The following is a 20,850-nucleotide window of genomic DNA, read 5'->3' as shown; positions in this document are numbered from 1 at the left end:
GGTCAAGAGACTGAAAAGGACAACTTCTATCAATAACAAATACAACGCTAGTGTTTCAGTCCATTGCGCCTAAGAGCTAATATTTGACAAGACCTTGTGCGGGACATTTCAGGATCCACTTTTTATCTTTGTATTTCTCTCCATGGATTTCCCTGAAGCAAAAGGAGAGTTCGGATGCTCCTCTGACTCTCCCTGCACCAGTTTCTCGTTACCACAGAGCCTGCTGTCTGACAAACTGCCCACCAGTATTTGAAATATGACCCATGAAGCTCAGTGCCACTATAAACCCGGAGCCATGGCTGATTTGTGAATCCAATTACCTCCCTGTCTGTAATGGCTCTGTTCAGTGCCATGATGCGAAGTCAGCTGTTGTCAGCATATGTCCTTAAGGCCATGGCCTCAAGAAGGAACAAGAATCAGCATCTAGGACAGATCATCTAAATAACTATCTTGATGTATAGCACTACAGGGAAGTGGTGGGCTGTGGGAAGCCAAAAATAAAAGTTTAGTTTGCTGGCGAAGACACGGAGAGAGAGAGAGAGAGAGAGAGAGAGAGAGAAAGAAAGAAATCAAAGTGCAATTAAGAGGTATATATTCCGATTTACTGACGTGATTACTATACTCATGAAATGTAGACTTGCTGACAAAGACTTCTGAAAAATAATACAGGTTAAGGAGATAAAGGCATGGATTTTTTGCCAGTGATCTTGGGGACATTTGCCTCTGAGATGCAGCAACTGAATCAATAAATCAATAAATCAATCAATCAATCAATCAATCAATCAATCAATCAATCAATCAATCAATGTTTATTTATATAGCCCAATATCACAAATGTTACATTTGTCTCAGTGGACTTCACAGTTTGTACAGAATATCAGTATGACAATACGACACCCTCTGTCCTTAGACCCTCACATCGTTCAAGGAAAAACTTCCGGAGAAAACCCACAGTTTAAAGAGAACATGGGAGAAACCTCAGGGAGAGCAACAGAGGAGGGATCCCTCTCCCAGGACAGACAGACGTGCAATAGATGCCGTGTGTACATTGAAAAGATAATACATTTGCAACATAGGTAGTCCACATGTTTGGAAATGCATGTGTGTATAATAGGAAGATGAATCCACGAGGATATGCATCCAGGACTTATGCACATTATTCCTTAACAACTGGGAATGTGTCAGGCTTCATTTTTCATTTAGAAGCAGCACGTTTAGTCAATTGTGAAATGACCTGCTCAACACATACTGTGCAAGCGATTTAGATTTGTTCAACTGTAGGGTAAAGTCATGTATCGTTCGGACTTAAGAAAAATAATGTATTGACCGTAATCGGTAGGCATGCCTAACGGGTAGTTTATACATGTATATACTTAATTTTTAAAAAGGTCTGTTCTACAGGGAAAGCCGATGATTCTGCCGAAGTCATTTACCATTCAGCTACTAAATTGCGTACTGAAAGGTACAAACAAGATTGCGAACAAAGCTATTCGGCTCTCAGGAAAATCAATTGGGCTTAAGGAAATGAACGACTTCCTCCTGAAAGTCAAGTGTCTGACTTTTGAACTTGGAATTTCTGTCCTCAATTCAACTCGCCACGACCATGACACACAGCTCTCAAGTTGACCCGCACGCCGACCTCAACTTGAATTCCAATGGTCCAAAAATAGACATGGCGCTATAATTGAAAAACTAAACCAACTGAAACTACCCCCCCATTTAGTAGTCAAAATGTGAGACTGGTGTTGAATCATCCTCCCGTAAATGTAGACTTTCATTTTCTCAGAAAGATGCAAAGAAATGAACTAATATTGGCATGTATTGTGTGCCGAGTGCAGAAAAAGGCTTCCATTTATTCAGCAGCAGGGGTCTGACTTTAGCCAGGCTCAGTGCAGTAAACATGCAAGTACAGGGCTTCCTTTGAGCTTAAACACCAAACCTTTCAGAGCAGTTCCAATGACATTTCAGAGAGAGTTTGTTCTCCCATGCAATGAAAGCTTCTGCACATTAGGGATCTGTGAGTGTGTGTTTGTTGATCTAAAATGGAAAGAAACACCCCAAGTGATATTCACCTAAAAATGTTTTCTTGCAAATGGAAAATAGCTGGGTTACCCCAACTCTTCCCACTTCCTTTTCAGGGACAAGTTCTCATGAAAGGTTCAGAGAATATGAACGTATTAGTCTTGAAGACATAACTCAATACACTTGTTTTCAGCCGGTAACTAACAGACAAAAAGCCCTGATAAGACAGACAGCATAGAAAACCTCTACCACTCTATTAATAATGCATTCTTGGTTACTTTCTGTCCATTGATTCTGGTACCATTCTGTTTTCATGCTTCTTCCCCTCCCCTTAAGCCATTCCTTCTTCCCAAAGTAAGAGCCATATAAATGGGCTCTCAGTCTCTATTACAGTAGAGTGATGGCTGCTTTCCAGACAAGCAATCGCTGTGGACACCACTGTCCTCTGGTCCAAACCACTGAACCACGGCCTCTGCTTCCTCTATTCGCTCTATGGGGGAAAGGTTCCACGTATCAGTGTGCGGAACGCAGATTTGGACCAAGGGCGTCAATTCCTTCACAGCAATATATTCTTGGAAGCAAACATTTAATAAATGTCACAGAATTTCCGGCAATAAATATGGGTTCCTCACAAGTAAATCCACACCATATGCAACCTGATTCTTGTATTTAAATAAGAAAACCACAAAATGACACAAAAGTGAGATTTAGTGGCTCAATGTATCATCCGGTGCTAAGGCGGAACATTTATTGTAATACCATTTCTGAGGCAGCAGTGTACACAGGTAACTAACTTCAGAGATGTACAGCAGAAGTGTCCCACATCCCTTTGGTGATCTATCATTCACACCCGAGTTGTTCTACTTTTAGTTGCTTTCTTGACCCCACTGGTAAGGAGAAAAAAAAATCCACAGTAATAACCAGAACTCATATCCATACTGTATCGTGGGAAAACATAATTTTCAGGTGAATGCCCTATTTTTTTGTATTCTTTTATCCCTAAAGCATTGAGGTGGATAGTCAAGCAGATACATGTACATACAAAAGTGACAGATTCCTTCATTACTAAAACATAAATGTATTTCAAGTAAGGTTGGATGTTGCGCTTTTCCTTTTGAGTTGCATTGGTTTAACAGTTAGTCAAATATAACTTTCAAGACCTAAACTTGTCATATGACAAATAAGAAGAAGAATAAGATGGACCTTTATTAATATAAATTCAGTTTCCACTGTCGTACATACACGCGTTTTTATACAGGTACTTACAGTACACACAGTACACACTTTTTACATCATGCACATACATATACAAATACACACAGTTATATGCACACATGCAGTTGAGAGGTCAGAGCAGAGGCAGCCAGCATATCCGGCACCAATGAGCAGTTGGGGGTTAGGTGCCTTGCTCAAGGGCACTTCGGCATTGTCCCAGGAGGTGAACTTGCTCCTCTCCAGTACCAGTCCACACTCCGTATTTTTGTTCCGATCGGGATGTGAACTAGGGGTCGACTGATAATCGGCTTGGCCGATTATCGGGGCCGATATTCCGCATTTGACCGATTATCGGTATCGGCCTTTTTTTATCAAATTGCCGATAAAACTTTGCCTCTGATGCGGCCGTTTCTCTGGCTGCAGTCACCACTCTGTGTACACGAGCAATGTCCCGCCCACAGCGCTATCTGATAGGCTATTACTGAAGATTTCCGGGCGGGAGCTAGCCAGAGAGGCGGGACCTTCTCAGATTACAGGCAGGTGCGAAAGAACGCAGACACAGACTGAAGCAAGCAGCAGCGCTGAGCGGCAGAGCCACATGTGTTAAACCGAAGTTCAATAAACATCCCTATCCCCTATGCTGAAGTTGCAAAAACACCACGATCTTATGATCCAATTCTATCAGTTTCCCAGTTACACAGGGTGCGTGCAGCGTCTCGCAGCGGAGTAACTGTGGGGTGGGGGGGGGGGGGGGCTGCGAGTGGAGTGGAGCCTCGCAGTTTTTCAGGTTGATATGTGAAGCTCATTAGCTAGCCAACATGTATCTAGCAAATGTTTAGCAACATATTAGAAGTGAGGCTACTAGACTAACGTTAGGTCTACTGTAATAGCCTCACTTTTAATAGTTTGCAAAACATGCTAGATAGACAGATATAATAAATTAAGCATTATTGTTAGTTAAGCATGTCAGCCTGCAGCCCCACTTCTTGTCTCTCTCTCTAACTCATTGCAGATGACTGCACTAAAGAAAAGGGCACAGAGAGGAAACCAGTTGTAAGATGTTTAAAAGTTAATTAAACATAATATAGGCTATGCTTAAATGCATTTCAAAGAAGTTGTGTTGAGATTAGGGCTGTCCCGAATACCATTTTTCGGGCTCCGGATATTCGGTAGTAATCAGCAGCGAATATTCGAATATTCGGTGCGGAGAGATTTGTATTTTTTTTTTTAATACATTTTTTTTTCACATTTTTTTTTTCCACATTTTTTTTTTTTTCCCCCAAAAGGTTTCATAACACGCTCCGAATCCGAGACACCTGACAACACGCTGTTAAGCAGAAGCGCAGATAGAGCATACTATTACGATTTATATGTATTTATTGTATCAGTACTCGCAAACATTAAAACTAAATGTGTCCTCTGCATTTAACCCAGCGCAGCACCCGGGGACCAAATCTGGTTCCACATTCCGTCTATAACATTTTACAACCTGAACAGTCAAACAAAGATACAAAACACATATTTCAGCTGCCAGCTTCATGTTGCTGGCATTGTCGTGGACAACGGCTACTCGCTTATAATTCGGAATGGCAAAGGCGTCCGCCACTTCTCCAAGCTGTTCTGCAATATTTACTCCCGTATGGTTTACTTCCATTACTTTGGTTTCCAAAACAAAGTTACAGAGTTTCCACTCGCGAGTTATGAAATGACAGGTGACAGCCATATACGCCTCCATACGCACCGAGGTGGTCCAAATGTCCGTTGTAAAACTTACGGCAGTTGAGTTTTCAATCTGAGTTACAATTTGGTCTCGGTGATCGCTGTACTTCAGAGACATGGCATCTAAAATACTGGAGCGTTTGGGGACAGTGTAGCCGGGCTCCATCTTCTTCATTAATTTTCTGAAGCCTTCGCCTTCGACTATGTAAATGGGTCTCATATCCATAGCGATGAAATGTACTATGGCATCTGTTATCTCTATCTTTCTTTTCTCCGTTATCATTTTTTTTAACTGTAGGGTCTGCTGTATTGTTGAGGATGTTGATGGCTGGGATGCGTGGGGATGCACCTATGGCCACAATGTATTATTAGGCTGAGCTACTCAACTTTATGCCAATAATTGCCTTAGCCCCAGATGTTCCCACATTACTCCTATTATTTTCACTATGCTGATAAAATTAAAAAACTAATATAAAAAAATAATTCGGTTGCTTGCTTGCAACTATTTTCCAAGCAAAGTAAGTGCACGTTTTTATCATGTTTAACGTTACTGTTTAAACGGTGGATAAAGCAGCTTCATCATGGCAACTTCACAACAGCTAAGCTAAGCTAGGTTACAGCATCCAGGTGACTTTTCAGAGTTGTTGTGCCACCGTGGTAGGCCAGTTTCTTATCACATATTTGGCACACTGCCTTCTTTTTACCGTCGTCCAATTTAAAATGGTCCCACACAGCTGAAGTCTTCGGCATTTTATGGGTGAAACGAGGTGAAGCGAGGTGAAGCGTGCCATTTGCGTTCGTGACTGTGAACAGTGAATGCAATGTCAGGAGCACAGGCTGAGATTGTATATATTTCCGCATTTTAACAGTGCAATTCAAAAGTATAAATATAGTATAAGAATATGGCAATTCGCCTTTATTAATAGCATACATTTAGAAAAATATATTAATTTGTTTGAAAAATATTTTTTTGTTTGAAAAAAAAAAAAAAAAAACGAATATCCGAATAATGAAATTGAAACCCGAATAGTTGGCCAACGAACGAATATTCGAATAGTCGAATATTCGGGTACAGCCCTAGTTGAGATGTGTTGGAGTTTGTGTTATTCTACATTTTGACACCAAGATTATTTTTTTTACTGCAAATGTATATCGGTTCCAAATATCGGTTATCGGTCTCCTTGATTACTAATAATCGGTATCGGTATCGGCTTTGAAAAAGCCATATCGGTCGATCCCTAATGTGAACTGGCGACCCTTCGGTCCAAAGTCCAATCCCCACTACAGACTTTACCACTGCACTCAAACAAGAGGAACAAAGTCCCATTTATATGTATTTTAAGCTTGTTTCAATGTGTTTTCACTCATGCAGTTGTAAAACTTTTCTATTCAAACTTCTTGGATGATAAGTAAAACATGCTCAAGACCAAACAGCAGTAACCTTGAGTCCGGAAGTATGACAAGATGAGTCTTACTTTTAGCTTCAAGACATAAATCACTCATGTCCAAGGAAGCAAACACTATACAAATATATTCATTAGTAATTTACCTTAAAAGCTGAAAGGATTAGCTAAATAATCAACTGACGAGAAAACAAAATAGCAACGATTTAAATAAAAACATATTTTAAGTCATTATTCAAGAGCAGATCTGAACATTTGGAAATGTTGTAGAGCAACTCCCCGGTGAACAGCATAATCCAGCTTCTTCAAACTGCTTCTTTATTCTCCTCTGCTCAAAAGGAACTGTCAGCAGGGTTTACCACAGCAGCACTGAAGACACAATCGCATCTCACACACACAGTTCATATACAGCAAATGCAGAATAAGGCTGATGGCTCACTTCATCTTTCATGTAGCTACTGAACATTTAGCTGCAAAGTCCTTAGCTCCAATTTCAAGGTTCCCTGCGTGGATGCTTATCATGAAAGGGATTAGAAATGAAGAGCTCCGTCAGTGATATGGTTGGAGCCCCAGAGTTGGTTGTCTTCGGGCTGCCAAGCACTCTTATGGCGCTTTTCCACTGCAGCACGTAGCACGGTTTAAGTGTGCCGTGCCATGCCAAACCAGGCTCGCTTTCTTTTGCTTTTCTAGGGGTAGTTCCGGCTCAGGAATACTTTTTCACCTTTTTTCTGGCCCTACAAAATCGAGGTTCTTACATGGCCAACAACCGGGCTGAATATGCTGAACTAGTGACTAGAGATGTCCCGATCCGATCACGTGATCGGAGCCGATCACGTGATTTAAAAAAAATCGGAATCGGGAGAAAAAGATCGGGGATCGGGAATCCTTAAAAAAATTATTTTATTTAATGTTACAAAACAAAAATTACCATGTTCACGTCTTAAAGTCTTCCTGAGGCCTTAGTTTTGGTTTAAAATTACACAACATCATGTTTGTGTTGCTTCTTTTGGGCTTGTTTTCAGACCCGGTTGCTTATTTCTCTCAAATCTGGCAACAGAGTGGGCGCAGTGTCTAATAGTAGCAGTAAGCTAACGAGACGCTACGTTTAGCTGGTGACTCGGGAGTCGGGACAGAGCAAATGTCAGGAGTTTGGAAGTATTATAAAATTGAAAGCGAAGGCAGTGTAACAGCCAGATGCAATGTTTGCAAGAAGGAGGTTCCGTGTGGTGGAAAGAACCGTTCAACACAACCAATCTAATACGATTGTTTGTTTTTTCATTTTCCCCCCCGTTTTTTTCTCAAATTGAATTTATTGAAATCTCCAATATCAACGTAAGAGCTTGTGCCTCTTCGGGGGGTGCTAACACTTAACCATAAACGTTATCGTATATTACTTTTCTCTGTTAATCTCCGTCACGTTGTTTCCAAAGCAACAACAAATTCCTGTCAACAGCGCTACCTCTCCTTCAAAATAAAAGCATGTCCACAAATAGGAAGCCAAGCCAAATTACACTTAAGACATATACAACTGCAACGAAAGTAACAAACACAATGCGATATCCTTTTCAATTTCAAAAAACACAAATTGGGTTACATTAACAAATAACTATAAAACAACAATACTGTAGAATAACAAAATGAATGCCGTGAATACACCGAAATACACGTGTTGAAGTGGTTCGCTGCTGATTACTATTGAATTGTGTTACTCCAGTAAGATGGAAATATAATACTTTGTTTATTCATGTTATGTTAAGCTGCTGTTGTTCATTGCATTATTACTAGACTAGTTAGTCTTAAGGCTAGAATTCTGCACCAAGCCACATTTTTATTTTATTTTATTATTTGTGACTGAATGTGAACTTGTGAAGCTAGTCAAGCTACCTCTTTCCAGTATAGTTATTTTTGTTTTGTTACTGCACTATCTGCACTCAATTTGTTTACATGGTTATTTTGTGGTGGATCACTGATAAGCTTTATTTTGTTTTGATCCAATGCTGCACAACTGAACTGATCCAATGCTGCTGTGAAAAAAAGAAGCTATATCCATGTTGGATAGAATGGATAGTTGGGTACTGTAATTTAAATGAAAAAATAACCTTAAGGGACAACTTGAATGCTTTTTTCCTTTTTTTTCTCTTAATGCATTGCATAAAGATCGGGAAAAATCGGTATCGGCAGATTGTCAAAATCAAATGATCGGAATCGGATCGGGAGCAAAAAAAGGTGATCGGGATATCCCTACTAGTGACGTAAACACTCTCGACTGCTGAATGGTTAAGAGAGAATCGCTGGCAAGGGGGCTACAACTACAACAAAATGAACATATTTCACCGTGATTTAATTGTAATACACGTTTCAAAATGATGCCGAAGTAACAACATACTGATACCGGTTAGTAAAAACCATGAATTAATGCTTTGACAAGTCTGCAGACAGACGGCAGGCGAAACACCTTTTAAAATACGTGTTTTCTGAATGGAGATCGGATCGATCAGGCTAAGCTAACGTTGTATGCTCTGTCCATACTCACAAGAACGGCCTACAGACATAAATAAACCAGCGACTGTATTCACCATGACACAGACAGTCTGTGGTTTGTACTTGTTTAACTTTTGTCTAGTTTCTGAACAGATATAAGGAGCTGTGAGCTCTGAGTGCTAACAGCTAACGGCTGATGTTTTGCTTTTGTGGTTCGCATTGAAGATGACGTCACGGCAGTTTTACGCAACGTCGCTCCGCCCGCCGAACAGCCGATCGCCCCCGCCGGCGCCTACACTACGTTACTATAGTTACTACCCCAGTTGGTAAACTGTAATGGAAACGCAGCATACAGTGAGCCTGGCCTACCAAGGCCTAACCATACCATACTAAGCCGTGCTAGGTCCTGCAGTGGAAAAGCGCCATTAGCTACTCAATACCAGATGGCAGGTTGAACTGCGTTTGCTGCCGACACTACTGATCCTCACAGGGATCTTCCACAAAAGCTAATATACTTTTCTTCAACCTGAACAACATTTTAGCCTTACTTTAATGCTGAAGTTGTGATTATAAAGCTGAACAATTAGACCAAGTCAAATTAGGTTTCTGGAGGGCATTAACAACAGAGCATTAGACACAGAAATGAACCACCATCATTACCCTACATTAGCCTGACACAAAGATTTAGGGCGAGGCGATGAAACAATAGTTATTACACCAGCAGTCGAAAACATCAGCCCAACAGATGGTACGCTGGAGAGACAGCATCAAGTGAAGCAGCCAAGCATCTTGTAAAAAGTGGGTGAAGAAGCATCAACATCATTTTCCCAATCAGGATCTCTGTTTTGTTGATAAATCAATTATGGAGAGCTGACGATATAGCTATGGATCGTTATGACTTGCTTTTACTAAAAACGGATTGTAACATACCACATCTACCTTAACAGGTCCAAGCCAACTTTTAATTTGGAAATTAGACAAGAACGCTGGTGAATGGAGACAACTTTGCCCTAATCTTTGTGCAGTCGGCTGAATACATAAGGCCAGGCGCAGACAGTGAACAGCTCTGGGAGTTGGTATCAAGGGTGGATGAAATAAAGGCAAACTGTGTTATCTTCTTGACAAGTGAATTGCTTGTGATTGTCATTGTAACACACAGACAAATACATTAGCTGGTCTCCATTCACTTGGCATATTATTTGTCCTGGTTCTTGATAACTATAACATTATATAAATAAATAGGGCTGTCAAGTTAACGCGTTAATAACGCGTTAACTTGACAGCAAAAAAAATTAACGCCACTAATTATTTTAACGCGATTAACGCATGTGTATTTTTTTCCTCGGCCGCCCTGTAGTTTCAGAGCGCATCGAGTTTAAAATACCATCTAAAAGCTGATGCTGACAGCCCCGCTCCTGTCGCCCGCTTGTGGCAGACCACACTTCCACGCTCACCGGCAGGCACCGACTGGCCATCGGGAGGACCGGGAGGGTGTGTGTATGTGTGGCCCGAGCGAGCGAGCGAACAACGTGCATTGTTGTTGTTAGCATCTGGTGCTAGCTAGCTGCGCTAACGGATATAAGGAGCTGTTTAAATGAAAACAGAGGAGCGCTCTATCCACACAACTGCGCCGAGCACTTGACTTTATGCAGGAAGCCAGACAGCGGGACATTGTACGAGAAGTCAGCACACTCATGATTGCAGCAACATAATTGCAGCGTCCAGGCAGCTCCCGTTCGAGCATATGCCTTGAGTTGCACATAGCTCCAACGATCCATCACACACACGCACGCACACGCACACACACACACCATTTGTATTGTATTATTGTATGAGAGGTTCCAGGTTGAATTGAGGCGAATATTTGTAATGTTCAGAGGTTGTTGTGTTTAATATTCATGAGAATATTTGTCATTGTTCAAATGATAATAAACATTGGCATAAAGCATATTTGTCCACTCATATGTTGATAAGAATATTAAAAACTTGAAAAATATTCCTCTAAGGTACATTTAGAACAGATAAAAAATGTGCGATTAATTTGCGATTAATCGCGATTAACTATGGACAATCATGCGATTAATCGCGATTAAATATTTTAATCGACTGACAGCCCTAATAAATAATCATTGCTAGCGAGCAAACACATATTAGCCTACGTTCAGCATTAAGAATGATGTTCACTATCAAATAAATAGGCACATTATTATTACATTATTATGTAAATGTTGTCTGGCAGGATTAGAGTTACAATGCTGTGTTTGTCAGGGTGGCAATTCATCCCTTTTATGTCCTAAAACAAACCGAGTTTCCTGTATATGGCTGTATTTTAAACAGAATAATAAGCTGTACTGTTTATAGTGATTATGGATCCACCCTCTTCCAATTCTGTACGTCAGACTGAAAAATACAACTCCACTTATTCAGGCTCCTATAAGACCACTTAATTATGCAAAACTGGTATTTAAGGGTAATCTATGACTCAGATTTTTCATTTAATTGTTTTTTATTTGTTGTCAACTTTTGTTTAGTTTTTTTTCCTTGACAGATACTACTATTAAAATCCCACTAAGTTACCATAAATTGTCATTCATCAACCAATTAAAATGTAGCGAGTCTCCAAAGCTGCCAAATATCCTGTTATTCTACAGTAGTACACTCTCTATTCATCCTTAAATTTGCTCTGGAGCACTATCATGCTATGCCAAAGAGAGCTGAAATAGTTAAGATCCTTTTCAAGCACTCCATGTACAACCTTTAACTCTCTCCTTACTGACAGATCTAAGAAAAGTGCCCCCCTCCCTCGCATCATTAAAGGCAATCTAAGGATGCTCTGCCAATGGATCAGAGGACTAGTGCAGTGTGGAGGTAAATGGCTGTCACAAGGTCTGATATACCTTTTCTCTCCCAGTGGTCATAGGGAGGCACTCTCTCCCATTCACTCAATTTGATTCAAAGCATGTTTGTGCGTCTGGAAGGGAAGGAAATAGAGGAGAATCTGATCCATTATGTCTGCGCAAGAAAAACACTAGTGTAACATACCTTTTAACCAGATCACAAATATAAACTAACTTTCATCCTCTGGACAAAGGCACAAGGTCAATATCCATCCTAAACTACATGTTTTATCAGACTATATGTTATATTTTTACATTTATTATAAGTCATGCATTGTTGAGTGATTCTATTAACTGCACTTGACAGCATTTAGCCAAACAAAATGCTTCATTTCCAAATGAATTCAACCTTACTGTGCTTATAAGCATCTTTACTATATGTTAGTTAAAGTTCATAAGACTACAATTCCAAAAGGATGAAAGGAGTGACAAGCAAACAAAGTGGTTTCAGTATATTTTTAGTCAGTATATTCACTGCGTTGACAAATTCATTCCACGAGTCATTTTTGACAAGTCATTGCTTTTATGTGCTATAGGAAAGTAGCAAAGGCTACGAACACATCAACAGAGAAGCTGTGGGACATCAGAGGCACATTTACCCTGACTATAAACAGAGGAAGCTGGTAAACGGAGTGCAAGAATAAAGCAGCGTAAGCAGGTTAATGTGAGAGTTCAAACAGCATCCTCGCTTAATTAGATCCTGTGAGCCCGGAGGAAATGTCCCATTTAAATCCAGCTATTTCCCTGTAGTGGCTATTCGGGAATAAATGACACGAAAATCCTAATAGTTGGACGTCAGAGCAAATACACTAAACAACTTATACAGCAAACAACTGCCCCTGCATGATAGGCCTATCCACCACAATGTGACTCACAGAGATCCATAATGCTGCCCATAGAATATAAACCGGATTGACTAGGATTTGAAAAATAGTCATTTCAATAGCAGTAATCCGGCTTCAGCATGGATCAAATCTATTCTGAAAAACTTCATCCATAAAAAATTGCAGTACGCGTGTGTCAGTCAAGAAAACAGTTACCGCTTGTGTCTATTGAAATGATATGCAAGTGTAAAATGTGTACAGGACAAGATATATGATCATTTATCACCATAAAGCACACCATGGCACATCAAGTGCTGAGACACTCGAAAAAGCAACCGTGCCACAGTGGAGCGAGGCAGCACGGCTCTTCTAATGCAGTCTCAACAGCTGGTATACGCCCGACAATTACGGACTAAACACAGCAGGAAAAACCTCCTCGCTTGCTGTTATAACTTGTATTAAACAACGCGAAGATGGGCGATAAAATTCGGCAAAACGCCAAACAACTCGTGCAGTAACTGCCGTCTGTAGCCTGCAGCAACACAAGTATGAATTGACGGTGAGAGTGGAGAGAAAATCAATTCACTGCTGAAATAAAAGCCCGTATTTACGTGCAGGATAAAAAGTGAGACATGTACCTGTGTACTGCAAGAGAAACATTGTCCACAGATGGCGAGGTGGCGTCGGCTGTAGGACGAAGTGTACGAAGTAAAATCCTTGAATGGAGACGGGGCTGGTCCCTCAGTCAGTCCGCTCCGCTCGGCAGACTGGACTGCAATGAGAGCCGCCAGCCGAAGCGGGACCTTTTAGCTACGGCACGGGAGCCCGCCCTCGCGACGTGCCCGGTTCGCGGCTGTAGAAGAACTTGTTCGCTTCAGACACATGCGGAGTGCGGGCGAACTGTTCAGGTTGTGTCGGTGGGCGCTGTACAGTAGCTGACAAAACTCCTGCTTTGTCGGTCTGCTGTGAAGTCGAGCTCAGGCACTAGTGCACTGTCAACAGAGGAGGTCGTTTTCACACAGAGAGCTGCAGCCAAGCTCCCATCGGCAAGTCCCTCAAAGCGAACAAGAGAAGACAGTGTACACGCTCCCCACTCCGGAGACGAATGCCAAATTAGCTATCATTTGGAAAAATGCTTCTTCCACAGAGTTTGGGTTAAGGTTTTAATGATACTTTTTAAGCTGCAGCCAAGCGATAAATGCCCCAAAAAGCGAGGTAATTTGTCCAGAAACTTTTGACGGCTGAGCTTTTAAGAAGGTGTCATTCTGTAGCTTGCCAGTTGGAGGAGGAGAAGCAAAGATGTTATCAGTTCAATAGCAATGCTTAGCATGCAGACTGTGATGGGAGCAGGGACGTGCACATACATTTGGAGGGGCTATTGCTCTAAACTAGAAAAAGCCCCCCCCCACCCGAAAAAAACACAAGACCTTTTGAATTTTTTTCTAAATGAAATCCAGGGACATGTTTAGTTTTGCGGTCCATATCATTAAAATATCTAATGTTACTAACTATTAAAGAAAAATGGGGACAATTATGTTTTAATGTAGTTTGATCATTGTAACTGCTGTGCAGACATACTGATAAAAATAGAGCTTCTATAATTACCTTAAACTCACTAAATAATTAAACCAGTTCAATACGCATTATTCTTATCATTCTCTATGAGTGCAGTAACGGTACGGTATCTAATTACTTATTTATTTAGTATTCCATAACTTAGTAACAGAGATGGTCAAACTGAAGTAGAGACATGGCAGAAATCCTAGAATGAAGCGGGACAGTGAACTGTTCACCCGTGAGAGGGCGATCAAGAAAAGAGAGAGAGCTGTGGGAGTTTACGGAGCAGAGTAAAATACACAGAAAGACAGAAGCACAATAACAAGTAGGCCTATAGCCTATTTAGATTTGTGGGTGTAAATAACCGACCGTGTCAAGAGGAAGTAAAGTCCCCTGGTTTGTCCCCTACTCTAACTGCCATGAGAAAACTCAAAATCAATTTAAGCATATTTAAAAACGGGGACATTTCTGGGGACAGATTTACCCGGGGATTTGCCACCAAAGCCAGGAGGGCATTTGGTATGATCACCATAGCCATATGAGGCCGGAAGGCTGTCCTTTGTTTTCAGCTGTCAGATTGTAAACAAAGTCACGTGACTGGGGGCAGATGACAGCACTGACAAGGTGTGTTTTATCGCAGCGAGACGGTACAATACTAATTGTGGGCTTATCATATTTATTCGGCCACAACAGAAAAAACATAAACCTCTTGCTCTCTCCAGAGGGGCAGGTCAGCCAAAAATTGCAAAAGGGCCGTTGCCCGGGCAACATTAGCCCGTACCTGTGCACGCCCCTGGATGGGAGGCATTCCTGTCAACCCAGAGGCTCAAGGAACACTCTGTTTTAAGATAAATACAGCGAGAGAGTACTTGTCCAATTTGTTGCAAGTGATTAAGGTATTGATTAAAATAAGTGGGGTTCCACTCATTAAGTTGAAGCTGTAGTGTGTTCAAGAGCTGTTAATAGTGATACTGTGGCATCCAATAATCAGTGTGTTTACCTTTTTGTCATGGTACCTGCATTCGGCCAGGTTTGGCTCCCGTTGTGTCTAATCCTATAAATAAACTGGAAAGAAGCACTCAACCCAAATATTTGTATAATCTCTGGCTCACACTGTTGACAACAAATATGTTAAAAAAAAATAACTGAGGCTTCTCAGGGTGTGAATGGGGTTTGGGTTTGATCAACACACAGCCGAAAGATTCATTACACAAGGAAAACAGCAGAGCAAACACTATTATGCTTCCATAATTAGACACAAGCTGTGTACAGAGTCATGGAAAAAAATGTGCATGAGAATGATATTTAATGTATCACTGTTGTGCACAGCTGGGTCGTGTATTCCTGATCTTATAGACTCCCTTCGGGCTGCTTTAGACTGGTGTCTGGAGGAGACACTGACAACACCTGTTCAATGTTAATATGCAGTCCAGCTTTTAATGGTTACAGTCTGTAAAACAGGTTTACAATTCATTAAAGATGATATACTGTAAGCACTGGGCTCCTTTTTGGGGAAAATGTCACCTGATACTTTAAGGATTTTTCCATGAGAGCTTTTCCTCAGTTGTTTGTATTAGCGCTTGAATAGGTCAGCATATATACATGACTTGCCAGTTTATTAGATACACCTGGCTAAAACGAATGCAGTCTAATGCAACAAACCTGCAATCAGACTAGATATATATCTAAGATTTTCTTAGATATATGGATATTTTAATATCCCAAAGATTTATTTTGCTGGTTTTAAAAGGCTGAATTACAACAATGTGATGATATATTCATATTTTAGCAGACATGATCTTACATAATCTAAATTATTCACATATTTGCCTTTAAACACATTATTTTCAAAAAAGCTAATGAAGTATATATTTCAAATATATCTATGCAATATTCATAGTGGTATTTGATTGAAGATAATGTTATACTTTATGTTAATTCCACCCAGATCTAGCATAAACACCTGTTAGTGCTTATTATTCAGTTGGGTGCCCTTAAACCTTGCAAAATAAAAGCACAGTGAGATGACAAAAGTAAAATAATGCCCTACATAAAGCAAAATATAATGCTAATATGGCATTTCTGTCTGCTTTTAGTAATACAGCCTCTTCATCTCTCCACATAGATCTGATGTGTTTGCTTGGTTGCTAAACTCTCCGTTCACTGTGCACTAGTGTTAATTTCGTTGACTAAAACTATGACGAAATATGTTCGTCAACGACCTTTTTTTCCATGACGAAAACGAGACGATGACGAGACGGCACCGACGGCAGTAAACAATAACTATAACGAAATCATCATGCAAAATCGTTGACGAAAAGTGACGAGATGAAAATGTAGTTTACTAAATAAAAACTATGCCAAAATCTTTCGTTGACGAAATATTATCAAAGATAACGTTATATTTCTGATAGTCAGTTTATCTCCCAGCAGTTCCACTTCCAGTGCTGCGGCAGGGCAGCAGCTGTGTGTGCAGGGTCGGCTCTAGAACAAATCGAATGGGGGGGCAATCATTTACCAAGGGGGGGCACACACTGCCGTCAACAACCAACACACAAACACAACTTCAATTTCAAAACATGCTGTAAAGTCTATTGTCTTTCACACACATTGCAGGGGTGTAGTGCTATTTTATAGCGCACCTATGACTTGTGCATACATGCACGGTTGTGGCACGACCACCAACACAGAAACATATGGACATAGGCCACCATATAAAAAGTGTGCAAATGTATCCTATCATGTTTTAGGTGGGGGTGGACCTAACCTCCTCTAGGGGGGTCCGGGGGGCATGCTCCCCCGGGAAGATTTTTTTTTAAATATTGAAGTTAAATGCATCAATCTGGGGAACTTTGAGAGCAAAGTGAAGAGATCTATGGATCTCTCAACACCCATATGAAACAGAACTTTACACAGATTTACTTTTTCTTTATGGATATTTTACTAATCACTCCCCTTTTAAACTGTATTCTTGTGTTACTGTCCTATAGTATTTCATACCCGTTTTTCATTTATTCTCTTATTTTTTAATAACTATAATGATCATATAAAAGGTGTTCCTCGCAAATACTTGTTTACATAAATGGTGACCAAACCGTTTGAGACCCACTGAGATAACCTACACTAAAGTTAACTATCTAAACACTGAGAGAGTCCTTACCTCACTGAGCTGAGGTTATACGATCCTCTCAGTCTGACAGGAGAGGACTCTCCTCCGCCTTGGTGTAGAAACAGCTCTTTATATCCGTTAGCATAGCTAGCTAACCAGATGCTAACAACAACATTTCACGTTACCGCTCGCGCGCTCACAAAATGCACTCGTGCCACACACACACAGAGCCGAGCTTGAATGAAACACAGAGACCAAGAAGTAGGCTACTTGTACTGTACTGTATATCATATTATTTTCAATGGCTTTACTGTATAATCAGTGTAACAGATGAACAGATCGCCACTGGGCTTTCATCTAAACACACAGCCACGTAATGATAACAAAACAAAGGTCGGGGGTCATTGGTCAAGCAACACACCAATCAGAGAGCAGCAGTGAGCACACTTCAGGCTGTGTTTTATATTTGTATTCTTTATTTCTGATGTATTTCACACAAAAAACCTTTAGTGGAAACGTTTTCTCTTATATGATTAAAAAAAAAAAACGGCAAAGTGGCAAGGCTTGCCCACCCTGCGTTGGGGGGGCACAGTGACTCAGTGACACCGACCCTGTGTGTGTGTCGGTGCTGAGCGCGGCGGTAGATTTGAATTACACCGGGCAACGGCACAATATGAACTATCAGGAAGACTCGGGTCTTACTCATGGTCTAACTAACCCTATTTAACAGAAAATAAAATGGCAACAACAGGGCTTGGGAGCAGTGGTCGCACTCGCGTTAGCGTCAGTGCGAGTGAGTGATAAATTGTGCACTCGACGGGTAATAATGGATTATGATGGAAATGTTACGATCCTGTCCATCAAAATGACTGACACCGAAAAAGTCTAAAGCCACCACTGCTTGGGAGAAAGAAACGATGTGATATTTGGGCCCATTTTCACTACAATGAGGCGGAGAAAAAAAGCAAATGCATTGTTTTATCAGAAGGGAAGCAATGTGGCCATAACACAGCTGGTAAAAACACCACAAACCTGACCAGATACTCTCTGCAAAGCTGCTTTCTTAATCATTCAACCTGTGTTTTTCATCAAATAAGGACAAGATATAATCTTATTGTGAAATACGTTTGACTAAAATGACAAATTATTGGTTTTGGCTAGACTAGTTTGACTGAAATGTTCTATATAATCTGATGACTAAAAAAGACTCAGACTTTTAGTCGACAAAAACTTGACTAAATAAAAACAGGATGAAGGTGACTAAATATGACTAAAACTAAAAAGGAAATTTAACACAGAACTAAGACTAAAACTAAATAAAAAAATAGCTGACGAAATTAACACTACTGTGCACATGGTTTTGAAGACAAGAGCTGCATTCAATCATGCAGATACATACAAATATCCATCCATGTATATAGCTAAATTGAGGTTGCATAGTTCAGCTCAAAAAGCCTTGGACACGTTTGGAAAATATCTTCCAAATCAAATTATTTTCTCCTCTGCCCCACCAATAAGTCTGTTTCCACTGCAATCATAACATAATTTCAGATGTAAATACAAGTGTTTACCAAGGCCAGAGTTCCATTCCCTTTTTCCAAAACTCAAAATTGCTTTGAAATTCCACGGTGAACTCAGGAGAACACTATTCTAAAACCAAGGGCTCGGCAGTTGTGACAGTACTCTTCTCATTTCATCCGTAAAGAGCATCTAGTGACTCAGTAAACAGCTTTGACACATTTAGTGAAGTAAGCCAGTTCTCATTCATAACACTCCATTCGATGTCTCACTATGGGATGCGCCTCATCGCGGAGCAAACAGAAGCATCAATCTCATTACGCCAATCCTGATTGGCTGGTGATCTTGACGTCAGCGTCAGGGAAATCACCCCCTATAAGTAGCTTGCGCCACAACGCATGCGTAATTCAAACACCTCTTCTCGCTTCAGAGCACATCTCTACAGTAGCCGGGCAAGCTTCACTGTCCACAGACTGAACCCAAATACCCATTTCGGTCGACGGGCGCTCGCCGGCTACTCCTTCTGCTTCGCAGGAAGACGGTAATACTAACGCTGTTAGTATTTAAAATCGACCTCGCCCTTCTCTTACCCGAGAAAGTAAGGTAGGTCCGATTTTTCAAGCTAGCAGCACACCTATTGCTAGCTTGCTCCCTCTCTACCGACACCACGGTAGCGAGGAAGTTTTTGCTTTTCTCTTCTCCACGGAGGAGGAAAGGATTAAAAGGAGCATACTGCCACACCAGTCAGTATTCTCCGGGAATAAAAGACCCACCGTCCTTTTCTCCGGATTAAGGACAATGTGGTAACATCTTTTTCTCCCGTCCCACCTGTCGAGAGCGGGCCCTCTCCACGCCACGAGGCGAACAAAATGGATGCCCCTCTCCCTCACACCAGAGGAGTCAGGGACTCGGTGGCTTGACTCTGCGGCTGCGGGTTGAAGATCTCGGGCACAGACACACACCAGGTCTGTTCGTCCTGCCTCGGGCTGGAACACGCCCGAGGCAGGTGTAAGCGTGACATCTCAGCTGGCTCTAAGGAGCATACAGCAGGGGATACTCACGACATCTACCTGGGCTTCTCAAAACAGTTACACACTATCTGTTTTCACAAGCCCAGAGAGAGTCAACCCATATTCTGGAGAGAGAGGTTCTCTCTCTCCTAGAAAGAAGGGTTTTATCTATAATGCCCGCCGAGCAGAGTCAGATTACGCAGACAAATGTCCTCGTAAAGCACCCGCTCAACATGGGTCTCATAATAAAACTAAACCCCACGCGCCACGGCGTGCGGAGAGTATTGGTTATTATGTAATGCGTAGTGGCACTACACCCGACTTTTCTAGTACGGGACGCGCCTACGGGTGCTGTCCTTTCACGGAAGGTGGTCACCACGGATGCATGTCAGACAGGCTGATAGGGTATTTACGAAGGTCGCCCGGTGAGAGGTCTCTAGAGCAGAGACCTCCAGCGGGCGCACGTAAATCACCCGGAGCTTTTAGCGGTGGTCCCCACCCTAAAACGCTTCCTGCCTTCTCTCAGAGGACACCATGTCCTCGTGAGGACAGACAACACGATATCGTGTATGAACCGCCAAGGGAGTTTGCGTTGTCTCCAGTCACACACACTGGCACACAAACTGATCCCTTGGAGCGGCAGACGTCTCCTCTCTCTGAGAGCGACTGTTACGTTCCCTTGTAGATCTAGGGGTACCAAGGGAAGTAGCGACACACAAGATAGACGGACGAGAAAAAGGAGAGGAAACTGAATGCTGAAGGAGTTTAAGTGAGGTTTTAATTAGAAGATAAGTAAGGCGGCTCACCAGCTAAATTACAAAACAAGCTTACAATAAACAGCACACAACTATGCTGAGTCTCACACAGAGACATGCTGCACACATGCAGCCAGACGAGAAGGAGAGAAAGAAGGGGCCTCACTGCCGTCCTCCTCCGGTCCTATATGGAAGCCCTGATTGTCAATTAGGATCACCTGGGGAGAGACTGCACCTGGGGACAATCAGAGGGAGAGAGAGGAAAACACACACACACGACCACACACACTACGGCACGTAACAGCGACACAGGTACCGGGAGTGATGCACCTCGGGACAG

General features: G+C 41.6%; 1 protein-coding gene across 2 annotated transcripts in view; it reads right to left on the bottom strand.

The window, feature by feature from the left end:
- The window catches only part of enox2 (ecto-NOX disulfide-thiol exchanger 2), a 149,723-nt gene extending 136,404 nt beyond the window's left edge, over positions 1-13,319 (bottom strand). For both annotated transcript variants that reach the window (XM_034093306.1, XM_034093307.2), the window contains exon 1: positions 13,200-13,319. In XM_034093306.1, the coding sequence (XP_033949197.1) occupies positions 13,200-13,221 (22 nt within the window). In that variant the 5' untranslated portion in view covers positions 13,222-13,319. The remainder of the gene's footprint in view (positions 1-13,199) is intronic.
- Positions 13,320-20,850: the final 7,531 nt, after the last annotated feature.

The sequence above is a fragment of the Pseudochaenichthys georgianus genome, chromosome 10 (genome assembly GCF_902827115.2).
Source record: "Pseudochaenichthys georgianus chromosome 10, fPseGeo1.2, whole genome shotgun sequence".
Classification (NCBI taxonomy): domain Eukaryota; kingdom Metazoa; phylum Chordata; class Actinopteri; order Perciformes; family Channichthyidae; genus Pseudochaenichthys; species Pseudochaenichthys georgianus.
Note: the sequence above shows the minus strand (reverse complement) of the source record. Positions and strands in the feature narration are given on the sequence as shown.